At 39.3% G+C, this 12637-nt stretch overlaps 2 protein-coding genes across 2 annotated transcripts; one reads left to right on the top strand and one right to left on the bottom strand.

Moving 5' to 3' along the window:
- The first annotated feature begins 109 nt into the window (after positions 1-109).
- dmrt93B (doublesex-Mab related 93B) lies at positions 110-3520 on the top strand. Its single transcript, XM_064689293.1, has 3 exons — positions 110-382; positions 1891-2394; positions 3244-3520. The coding sequence occupies exons 1-3, from the start codon at positions 125-127 to the stop codon at positions 3430-3432; spliced, it is 951 nt and encodes a 316-aa protein (XP_064545363.1). The 5' UTR covers positions 110-124; the 3' UTR covers positions 3433-3520.
- Positions 3521-3526: 6 nt separating this feature from the next.
- HHEX (Hematopoietically expressed homeobox) lies at positions 3527-9659 on the bottom strand. The gene is made up of 2 exons (XM_064689283.1): positions 9230-9659; positions 3527-4017 (listed from the first exon to the last, which is right to left on the bottom strand). The coding sequence occupies exons 1-2, from the start codon at positions 9657-9659 to the stop codon at positions 3527-3529; spliced, it is 921 nt and encodes a 306-aa protein (XP_064545353.1).
- Between the last annotated feature and the right edge of the window lie 2978 nt (positions 9660-12637).

Below are 12637 nucleotides of genomic sequence, written 5' to 3'. Positions count from 1 at the left end.
ATTCGACATCAAGTCAAGTGTTTCCAAAATTTAGTTTCTTTTCGCTTGGCATTTGCAACGCTACCAAAGCCAACGGTCGCAACTTTCAACAATTATCACTTGGAATTGAATCCTTTCTGCTGCAATGGCCGATGACATCGCGGCGGTTGGGCAGGTCAACGCGGCCAAGCGGCCACGACTCGCAGCCGGCTCGACGAAGTCGACGAAACCCATCGAGACGCAGCTGGCCAAGGCCTCGAATCGGGTGCCCAAGTGCGCCCGTTGCCGCAACCATGGCATCATCTCGGAGCTGCGCGGCCACAAGAAGCTCTGCACCTACAAGAGCTGCAAGTGTGCCAAGTGTGTCCTGATCTTCGAGCGACAGCGCATTATGGCCGCACAGGTGAGCTGAGCTTTTGCTGAGAGAAAGGCAAAAAAGAGAGTATATCGAAACGTATTGTAACATTTAACTAGGCATTTTTCGAATCGACAAATATTTTAGCGCCTTATAAGAAGCTCGCAGTTTTTAACTGTTCTCTAAGATTAGGAGTTCCCTACAATTTCTCCCCTTGGGCGTAGTTTGATTTTTCTCTATTCTCTGTTGTTACGCATCCGTAAACGTTTTGCAAATTGTTTTACCGTTATAGTCTCTTTCTAACTTTGGAGTCAATTTAGCCTCGTGTTTTGCCCCAAGCTGACAGCTCCTGCTATAATTATACGCTTGTTAACCCTTTGCAGCCTTAACTTAAGAAACTATCGTTATTCTTATCGGATGCTTCGCACATATTAATAGTTATTCTGTTAGTATTGTCTTTAGATTAACCACCGCAATGTTCTAATTTGAAAGATAAACATGCCATGGGCCAACTGCCCCAGCCCCTGACCCCTGCCCCCTGACCCCTGCTCCCAGCTCGCTGCGAGCAAATGCAAACAAATGAAATACGAAATGCTGTCCAGATTTGTGTTAACCTTCTTCTTCTGGTCTCGGTGATGATGATGGAAAGTTGTCAAAGCGTACGAACAAATCGAGCTAAAATATCCGCTTACCAAATGTTTGCACAACTGTTGCCAGGGCTCGCATTACACGAGGGGCAAATTAACTGGGCGAAGACAGTTCCCAAATTCGCAGAAATTGAAGTTCTGAAAATCGTTGAGTGTTTTTTACAGTTGGCCTTGTAAAAATCTCGCAAATGTTTTTCTAGGGTTACATTAGATTTAGTTAAATTAATCTTAAGCCTTAAAGCAGCTTTTTAATACAAACTTAACAGCTTTCCATGAGCTTTACGAAGCTTTTATTTTACGTTAAAATATCAAAACTAAACAATTTTTGAGCTTTCGAGTTATTAAAGACTCAGAAGCTTATTTTGAGCTTATACTGAGCTTTTTAAAAACTTTAAATATTTAAAACTTTCATTTATTTAAATATATTTTTAACTTTATAACGAATAGGTTGAGATTTACTTTAAAAACTCATTTTGATGTGGAGCTTTTTAAGAGCTTATAATGAGCATTTAATTGAATTAAAAACTTCAATACAAAAAGGATCAAAGCAATTAGATTTTAATCAATAAGACGCGTAAAGCTTTGGATGAGCTTTTATAGAGCTTTTAATTGATTAAATACATCTATACATATTTATTAACCATATAAACCATATTAAGCTGTGCTCAAATTTATTGGCATATTTGACGACGCAGCACGCTTAACTATTTCTTTCCATTTTTGGGCCGGTTTCTGTATTTGGGAACACCCTGCTTCGGTGCGTTTGTGATACCCAAAGGAATTGCAGTTGTTTTTGGCCGTTTGGCGGTTTGTTTTGTTTGTCTGTTTGCCGCACGCAAAGTCAAACAGAGATTCGGGCAAGCCGCGTCCAACACTTGTCGCATATTAATTTCAATTGGCATTTCGCAGGTCGCCCTCAAGCGCCAGCAGGCGGTGGAGGATGCCATCGCGCTGCGCCTGGTGGCGAATAAGACGGGCCGCAAAATCGATGCACTGCCGCCGGGCAGCATCTTTGGCCTAACCGTAACGCAGCCCAAGGATCAGGCTGCAGCAGCACACAGTCCACAGGAGGCGCCACAGCAGCAGCCGCAGCAGCAGCCGAAGCCAGTTGATGCGGAGCCCGAAGCCTTGGCTGTGGCCCAGGATCTGAGTGCGCCGCGTCGCGAGTTCGTCTCCCAGACGGCGATCGATATGCTGGCGCAGCTCTTTCCGCAGCGCAAACGCTCCGTGCTGGAGCTGGTGCTCAAGCGCTGCGACCTGGACCTGATACGCGCCATCGAGAATGTCTCGCCGCCGGCGGAACAGCTGCCGCCGTTGCCGCAGCCACTGTCGCTGCCTCCGTCGCAGCCCGCGTCGCTGCAGCTGGCCATGCCGCAGCGCAGCAGCGCCTTCAGGCCAGTCATAGCCGAACAGGTGAGCCGCTGCAGCAGTTACCAACTATCCCCATACTCTGTTTCACGAATCAGAAAGTGTATTTTCGGTTTGTGTCCGTTCGACTCTTAATCAGTACGATTTTGATCAAATTATACCCTATTCGCATTGAAAGCGGCTAGATTAGTAATGTGAAATTTCAATTACGCATTTTCCATTTTCCAAACATCGATAAATATCGATTTTCATCTATATACCCTGTTCCCATACAAAAATTGCTAATAAATTAATTAAATAAGTTAGAGGGATGGGGACAGAGAGAGAGAGAGAGAATTTTGTAATCTATACTATCGATTATTTGCTTCGATTTATTTTCCGAACATCGATAAATATCGATTCTTGAAACAATGTTATTTAAATTTAACTCGGGGAATTCAAGAGCTAGAGACGGACAAATTCGGTTTGTATGTTCTCATCTCCGCCTCTATATACCCTGTTCCCCATTGAAAACGGGTATTATACATTATAGCCAATGCTTATATGATAGATTGTATATATGAGAACTGTAAGAGCTGGAGAGAGAGAGAGAGAGAAATTCGCCTCCACCTGCAATACCCTACACCCTGTACGGGTATAATGCTCGTAAGTATGCTAGGTATTATATGGGAACAATCAGGGCTGGAGAAAAAGAGAGAGAAATTCCGAATCAAGTTTACATTCCTTTCTATCGATATCTTTCCCCGATATCCCTGATATCGATATTTCGGGAAATATAACCACTAGTTACCCAAAATGGAACACCTCCACTAGATAAGTTACAGAGGCTGTGAACAGAGTATTGCGCAGTCGGTTGCAGTCGACTTGCAGCGTTCTTCATTGTTAAGTCTGCAGCTTGCATTACTGTTGCAGTATGCGGCGAAGGCAACGTCGACGACAGCCGCCGCCGCCGCCGCGATTTGCGCGTATCCGAAGTGGTTTGTGCCGCTCTCCTTTCCCGTCACCATGGGCCACCTGTCCAATTTGGCGCCGCGCTGCAACCTGCCCAACTGCAACTGTCTGGAGAGCTATCAGTTCCACTAACCACAATTAAAACTATGCAAAAATTAATCAATTTATTTTAAAGTAAATGTGTAAAGCAAAACTTAAATTAAATCTGTGTTTGTATTCTAATTGGCTACGTATTTGCCTCCTGCGCCACATTCTCCTCCTCCTCCGCCTCTTCCTCATCATTGTCATCATCGTCGTCCTCGTCTGCCGACAGGTACATGCGATCCTCATCTTCGCTGTGCGCCTGCTGCTGCGCCCCTCTGCCCGTCCCCGTCGGTGCGCTGCTGCTGCTGCTGTTCGAAGTGGGCGTGGCTGCTGAGCCGCCGCTGCCGCTGCGCTTGGTCTGATTGGCCCGTCGCCATTTGGCGCGCCGATTCTGAAACCAGGTCTTCACCTGGCGATCCGTCAGCTTCAGCTGGAGCGCCAAATGGCGCCGCTCCTCGGGCGACAAATACTTTGAGCTGGAGAAACGATTCTCGAGATTTTTCGTCTGCTGCGACGTGAAACGGATTTGGCCACCTTTGCGCTTCACCCCGAAGTTGGACATGTAGAAACTGGCGCCCGGATAGGCCGCATTGCAATAGAGGGCAGCGGCAGCGGATGCGGGATTGCTGAAACCTGAAGAAACAGTTTGGCCACATAAATATGAAGGTAAATCACAAATTCGAATTTAAATGCAAAGATTGTCGGTTAGGCAACTTTATTTGCGCCCATATACCCCTATAGGGAGGGTATTATAATTTGGTCGTAAAATGCATAACGCATGGAAGGAAATGCCTCCGACCTCATAAGATGTATATATATATTCTAGATCAGCCGAGTTGATATATCCGCCCGTCTATTTCAATGCGAACTAGTCTCCTTATATATATGAAAAATCTTATCAACATCGGACCACTATATCATATAGCTATCATATAGTCGAACTCATCAAGCTTCAATATGTTTACATATCTGCACAAGGCATATGTTTGAAAGGGTATTAAATATTTTGCATGTTTTTTATCAAATTAAATATACATTTATCACATTTCCTCTACTCGCAATTGGGAATAAACCTTTGCTAATTTTACAAACTTTCATATTTTAAATATCAAAATAAGCATAAGACAATATCTGTTTGATTTTTGGTTAACCAGCAAAAAAAAAAAAAAAAAAAAAAACAATATCTTTAAAGTGTTTGTGGATTTTGTTTTCGAACTATTTGTTTACACCTCCCAAAAATTGAAACTCTATCTAAATAACTAAGTATTTGAAAACCAATTTGATTTTTAAGCTCCTTAACAGCTTGATTATGTTGATTTTTCTTTTATATATTTTCCAACTATTTCAGTAATTATTCACTCGATAATTTCTTTTTTTCCAATATTTCAATATCAAATAACCTTTTGTAAATTTGATATATTTTAAGTTCAAATTAGTGTAAAACATTTTTTAACTTGTTTTAGTCCTGCAAATTATTTCAAATTTAGTAAATTAAATAAATTTAAATACACTTAGATTTTTTTGAGAAAAATGTTTCCTGACTTATGACGAACTAAAATCTTGATATTGATGCGTTCCAATTTTTGTATGTAACTGTAAAAGCTTTAGTACGTTTGAATGTACTTCATAATAAATTCGAGGGAAATTTTCGATCGCTTTTGATTGGTTGCTGCGCCAGAGAGAGTGATTTGTGCGTCTCTTTCGCACACCCAGAAGGGCCGTCGGGCGTGCTATTTCGCCCACTCTATATGCATGGCTACGCCCACCAATGGGCTGCGCCTGACGGCAATTGAGAAAGAATCAATTGCCATAATTGTTATCGGAGGGGGGGGGGGGGGCCAGCTGGCCAACAACTAATTCGATTGTATATGAGCTCGCCTAATGAAAGAGTGTCGAGTGGATGGCGTGATAAGGTGCCTAGTCCAAAGCTCGTATCGCTCCCGGGCGAACAGAAATGCCCATGTCGGACTGCGAAACGGAAATTTGCACTAACAATTCCAATTTAACGGAGACTGCCTTATGGCGGAGAGTCATACGACGCTGAGATAACTATCCATACTTAGACCGACTGACCTCAGGCCATGTGCAATATAGTAAATATAAATATATATTGAAAACATGCGAAATGGAAACATATCGTTAAAATTAATAACGCTTGCGATTTAATGTCATAATTTAAATTGTACAAATACAATTATTAACGTTTATTTTTATTAAGTGGCGTATTGCGCGATAAGCTCTGAAACATGGAACCACCTCTCCGCGCCACCCCCCCCCCCCCCCTCCCCGTCGCTGCTCTGCTTGCACTGGTTTTCTTTTTATTTTTTAGATTGCTTTTTGTTGATTTCTTGCACTTGAGAACAATTTGTTGTTAATCGTTCAAATATTGAATGAAGAGGCAGCGACACTTGTACCCAAAGAAACTAAAATATTATTGAAAATGGAATTGAGGAACCCGTCCGTATGCGACGACAGCGGACGCGCTTATCTCAATCTGAATCGAATGGCAATTGTCGCCAGAAGATGATGGACAGCGCCTATTAATCGCCACTAATAGCATTTTTTGTTCAGATAAGCTAAGATAATGGTATTACCAAAGATTCGGACACGAATCGCACATGCTCTGTTTGTTAGGGAAAGAAATGTAAAAATTGATTTTCAAATACAAATCAAGCTTGAGATCAGGTCGATATTATGAAAAATACTTAGTAAAAATAATAAGTAAAAGAAAAACGTAAAAATAAAAAATAAAGAAATAGAAATAGAATAGAAAAATACTAGGTAAAAATACTTAATAAATATACTAAGTAAAAATAATAAGTAAAAGGAAAAGTAAAAATGAAAAATAGATTTTAAAATACAAATCAAACTTTAGATTAGGTCAATATTATTATTATGATTACCAAGTAAGGGAGAAAATAAAATGTATATTTTAAATACAAATCTAGCCTCAAGTCAGTTCAGTATTATGTAAAATACTAAGATCCTAATGATAAAAGTAAAAATGATAAAAAAAAAATTCGGAAACGAATCGAATATATTCTGTTTGTGAGAAAAATTCAAAATATATTTTAAAAGCCTTACATTAGTTCAATATTATAAAAAATACTAAGTAAACACTCGAAGTAAGGGGAAAAGTACAAAATATATTTTAAAATATAAATCAAGCTTCTCATCAGTAAACTATATTTTGCAAAATAATGAGATCCTAAGTAAGGAGAAAGAGTAAAAAATATATTTTAAAATAAAAATCAAGCCTTTGATCCTAAATACTTGTTCTGTGCTTTATCTATATTTAACACAATATATATAAGATATTTATTCTTATTTATATGCAAAAACTTTATTTAAAAAGTTTTTCACCTTGACTACACATTTTTTTTTGACGTTATGTTCTGATGCGAAATTTAAAAACAAAAGTAACGGAACCTAAGTAACGGACTTAAGTTTCAACAATTCCCATAACATATCCTGTAGCTAAGAAAACAAAAAATTCGAAATGGGTTTGAACCGCGACGGTTCGAAATCGCACGAACTACAACTTTGCCTTTTACTAAGAAGATAGTCTTAGCCGGAATCAACTAACGAAAACAGCCGAACCTTAATCAATTCCCCAGAAAAAAACGAGACCTGAAAAAAGGAAAAATATGACAAACCAAGATGTGAACCGAGAAAAAACATCATGAACCTAGCTTTGAAAAACCTAGCTTTGAACCTAGCTTGGACTTATGATATTTTATCACACGTCTCTATAACTATTAATTCTAGATACTTTGCTTTTAAATATATATCATTTTATATAAATAGGGTAAAATGAATATTTATTTGCTAGAAAAATATCCTAAGCCTGAACGAAGAAAGAGAAAATATATTATTCACACGGCACTTAATCTATAAATGCCCGATACTTTGGGTTTCTTATAAGCCTTTTTATTGAAATAATCGAAAATTCGATTGAAGATTATTGAAAATGTCTTACGATAAATATTATCAGCGCCAAGTTAAGCTGAGAACGGTAAACTTTATGCACGATAATCCATAGAATCAACATTAATATGTATATGTATATATATTTACAGGGTGTCTGTGGGACAGTCATACCCAAAGAATGTGATATTACTTTAGCTGGGCCATTTGCTTGTCTGGCTCTCACCTCAATTTCAAACATTTGTCATTTTGATAAGGCTCCCGAAAAATAATGCGTGTCATATGAGAACGACAAGGGCTTTCGGGTTGTAAGGCGGGGAGTAAGGGGGTGTAAGGGATCGGACCGCAGTTGATCCAAATGCCAGACGACGGGCTAATCTGGCCAAACACGTTGCACTGGGAAATGCACACAGCGTGTGGGCGAGGGCGAGGGCGAGAGAGAGAGGGAGCTGAGAGAGGGGGGGGGGAGGGAGAGGGAGTGGGAATTTCAAGTGGCCAGCGTTGGCGCCAACACTTGACTTTGACAAACATCGATGCACATTAATCATGATTGGGGGGGGGGGGAAACTCGTAACAGCATAATATTTGATGCGGGACAAAAAAGGTTCAAAATGCATTTAAATATGCGACTTAGTTTTAAATATACTCAATCAGCAAGGTCGTCGCGTACTTAAATGAAGCCATATGATATTGTGTTGGGGTTAGTTCTTAAAATATTATGGGGCTTTATAATGCCAAGTTCGTTGACTTGAACTTGGGCCTGGCAACGCCCCAAACGCCCCAAACTCCCCAAACGCCCCAAAAACCAGGAGCTGGGCATGTTTTCAGCTCAGATCTTAAATAATATTCCCACGAATTATTTTTCATATATTTTCATTTGTTTTTCCTCCACGGCGCCCAGCTTATTGTAATTTCTTTAGTATGGGACGTATTCTGCCTTAGTAATTACGATTTGAACAAATGTTCAATGATTTTCTTTATCGAAATTGGGCAAGTTTTATTAGATATTATAGTTGGACTTTTACCCGCCTAAGTTATTAATTATGTATTTATATCGCTCGTTCATTATAGGTGCTACGAATTTGCCCTGACTCATATCCGGTATTTCATAACCCTGCCCGATCGAATGATACCTTTTTAGTAGCCATTCGTATTAACTTTGGACTTTGGCAATACATATATACTATATATGCAGTCATTATTATTTCCCTATTTAAAGTATTTAAGTAAAGTATTTAGTTTTTTTAATAATATTTAAAGTAAATTTAGCAAAAGGATCTTCAAAAATGACAGCAGATGTAGTTTAAGATCTATGCACAGATATAACTTTCTTTATTTATATAAAATTTAAATTTATTTGAAGGCAGTAACTTCTGGATAATACTGGAATGAGGTTTGAATTATTTATCTAACTATTTATCCTATAGATGGGAAGAAAGATTAATTTACCTCTGCTTGTGCTTAGCCCCAAAGAAGTTATAGACAGTACGAAAGATAAACTTTTGCTATTCGTAATGATCTTTAAATATCTGGAGCTTTTATTATAATCTTTATAGAAAAATAATTTCTTTGAAGATCCTAATCAAATTTCTTAAAATTCGCTACATTTTTGCTCTTAATTAATCGAAAAACTCTAAGGAACTTTTTTCAATTACATTTGTCCCATCAATTCTTTTGAGTTCATTATCAAAATTCGTCTATTATTACAAATTCGGTACTTTTAGCTCTTAATCCTTGTAGCATCAAGTTTCTTAAGAACTGTCCTGATATTATGCAAATGTCAGCTAAGATATTAGATTTCAATTATTAAAACAAATATGTTCCGCTTTAAACTGAAAACCTCACGATATCTTCAATCGATAATTCTTAGCTTTGGTCTATATTGAAATATATTATATTTTCTTCATATAGAGCTCACCTTCACAATCGAGAAACGGGCTGTACTGATCACAATAGGCGGCTGGCTGTGCTGCCGCAGCGGCTGCCACCGCGGCGGCCTGAAAGTGTGGCATGAAGAGCGAAGAGTTCTTCTGTAGATTCAGCATTTGCTGATAGAACAACGAGGCGGGATCTGTGTAGACGGGATTGAAGCGCAGCGTTGTGGGCGTCAGCAAAGTGCCCCCCGTGCCGTGCTCCAGATTCTTGAGCGCATATTGTGCGGACAGATCGTATATGTTGGACGCTGGACTCCGGTCCGTGGGCGCAAATCCCGTTGCAGCAGCTGCGGCGCCGGGACTCGACTGTGTTGTTGCTTTTTTAATGCTCCCTTGGGTGGCTTGTGTTTTATGCTCCAGAATGTTGTCTATGGAGAAAGCGGACTTGTTCGCCTTAATCGTGCTGTTATCCATATTTCGACTGGCGATCCCCACAAAAGAGAGGCGACTTGCGACTTGAACGGGCGCCGACGATGAACTAATTGCTGGCCGTTCGCGAGGGTCCCCAATAAATTGTACTAAATCTGATTTCACAGAACATAATAGATTGTACATATACATATAATGTTGTGCTAATGGGTATTGATATCTACTATATTAACAATAATATAACCGACGCTATGTAGATACGCATGTATGTACATAGATAATGAATGGGGGGCTACTATCATCGATAAGGTCGCCGTCGCCCCGGTAGGCAGCCCCGATCCGGCCCGATCTGGCCCGATGGCCCGATGGCTCGTTGGCTCGGCCCTCAGTAGTTGGCAGTCCAATCGAGCCGATCCACCAGTCATATAAATCAAAACACTCGGGGCTTATTAAACACGCACACGCACACACGAGCATTGACAACACTGGCTGCGGCAATGTGTTGCCATCTCGTTCAGCGTATGGCCATCTCAGTTGCACGACAATATTGTCGGTACTTTTGATCGAGTAATTGTTAATCACCCGCTTATCAATATCGCTCGGACGTCGTTTCGACTTCTCGTTGTTCTCATCCTCGGAGCACAACTACTGTTCGTTTTGCTATATACCCTGTAATATAACCAGCGACTGGCATGTGCTCTGTTAAGAAAAATATTGTATATGTCCATAATATATACTTAATTGAGGAGAGCGTGTGGCTTTCGAAATGATATTTAGTTTCTGAGCACCAATATATGTATATTTAAAAACGAATCTTCCTTTCATCAATTTATGTACAACACTGTTTTTAAGTGTTCGAAATTAAAGAAGATAGTGTACTCAAATAAGCGAAAACAAACATTGACACGTTACGTAACGTGCCTCTATAAATCGAAAAGTTCTTCTTAAAATAAGTACTATAAATTTGGACTTTAATATTTTTCCAAATGCATTCGATTTCAACCTTCTACAGAGTAACTCGTGGTCGTGCAATACCCTAACTCAGCCGCACTCTCTGCTCCCATTCGCTTATTGTAGTTGTAAACAAATTAAAATTACCAATAGGCTCTCACCGGCTTGCTGCCGCCTGCCCCCGCAGAACTTTCCACGCACCGCTGCGATCCACGAATTTCGCTTTTGATTGAGTAATCGAGTTGTTGCTATGATTTGAGCCCTCTGGTTAACATTACTCTATATATTTGGGACTTTCGAAACAATTTATGCGTTTATACAACTGCTTTTCGGAGAGGGGTGGAGAGGTGGAGTAGGGGATGGAGGGAGGGTAGGTAGGCTGGCGGTCCCTTATCTGACGGGGTAGTCGGGGTCCCCTTAAAGCCTCTGAGATGATGGATTACTTTTGATTTTGGGCATTGGCGTTCGCGATAAAATATATACAAAATAAACGCGCCTAATTGTTGTTATTGTTATTTACTCGCTACCTGAGCGCGATATTGTTTTCAGGTCGCCGTTTGTATCTTTTAGATACAAGTATCTACATAGTAGATATCATTTCGAGGGCGAACTCTAAAGCGCCTATTCAACTATTGGAAATACAAAAGTCGAAGATACGTAAGTATTCCCCTTTTGGTAAAATTTTTGTTAACCTAACTGTAAGACTTATATCCTACTATGTGTTCTGAAGCCTGATTTTCTTTAAACATAATAACTATCTTCTAAATTTCCCATATGTATACCAGTCTTTAGCTATTATAATATTATGTTCTGAAGAAATGAATTTATCTTATTTTCAGATAAGTATCCAATCAATTCCGATAAGCTTCTAGTTCCGGTAAATAATAAAAACCGACTATAATCGTAAAGCCATACAAATTTCTCTATAAATAGCAATTAATAAGCTATTTTTGATTACCCGACGGGTTTTTTTTTTGTGACATTTTTGACTCAAATTCGTAGAAAGATAATCAAATTTGGGGTTTCAATTGGTTCACATGGCAAAAAAGAAGGTAATCAAAAGACGCATGCCCAAATATCAGGTAAAAGAAGGGGCACACGAGCAATTGATAAACAAATTTTGAAATATTTGCCAGTTTATCGTAAGCATGATAATTTTATTATTTAATTCTTAATGTTATGAATGAAGCCGAGCATGACAATAATATTTTGATAATATGCTGCTATCAAAACTGGAAAAGTTCCATTTAAATCCACCCTCAGGCAACATTGAATGGCCTTTAATGTTTGTAGCTTAAATAGTTTGTATTTTATCAATAGAAGCTAGATAGATGGTGTTCCCATTTCGAGCAAGCGTACTTATTTTGAAAAGTCAGTGCTGTAAAATGTTTGTTTATCCCGTTTACATGCGCCCAACTGTATGCTTTGTTTTCGCAAGCAGTCTTTTATAACTATTTACTTTAGTTAGCTAAGATTATATTTTCCATGTTCCTGTCAAAGTTAACAGCTACTTTCACACTTCAAAGTAAGTTTCGTAAAGGATCGTATTTTTGTCAGTTGATTTACCTGACAATGCTCAAGTTTGACTCTAATTACTATTAAGCTCATTCCCATGTTCTTATCAAGTTTCACAAGTTGATCTGCCTGTCAGTGCTTGGCTCAACAGTTGACAGGCAGATAGCCTTGCAGGGTTGCCACCATTGCACATTTGAGAATTGTATGTAAGCGAAAAACAGCTTGTAATTGACAGTTTAGTCAGTTGCTAGATTATTTTCAAAGCAATGACGGGGCGTTGCCACATTTTAATACAGTTACCCTACTCTACTTTAAGTTCCTGGCAACTTTGACAATAGGTTAAGAGCTCGAGCGGAATAAAACCTGGATAAATACTCAATGAAAACTCTATTTTGCGCACGGCTTTTGCGGCCATTTTGAATATTCAACTACATGAATCACAATTAGTATTTAAGGTGCTTATAGGCATTGAATGGTATGACAATCGCTGCCTTCAAGATTGCTGCATAAACAAGCCTCAGAATTGTACTTAAACAAATTACCAAATGAAAACCTTG

The sequence above is a fragment of the Drosophila montana genome, unplaced genomic scaffold (assembly GCF_035044405.1).
Source record: "Drosophila montana isolate Dmon_TW-CO22-7 unplaced genomic scaffold, ASM3504440v1 contig_1505_1, whole genome shotgun sequence".
In the NCBI taxonomy this organism is placed as follows: domain Eukaryota; kingdom Metazoa; phylum Arthropoda; class Insecta; order Diptera; family Drosophilidae; genus Drosophila; species Drosophila montana.
The sequence above is the reverse complement of the archived record's forward strand: the minus strand, read 5'-3'. Positions and strand labels throughout refer to the sequence as shown.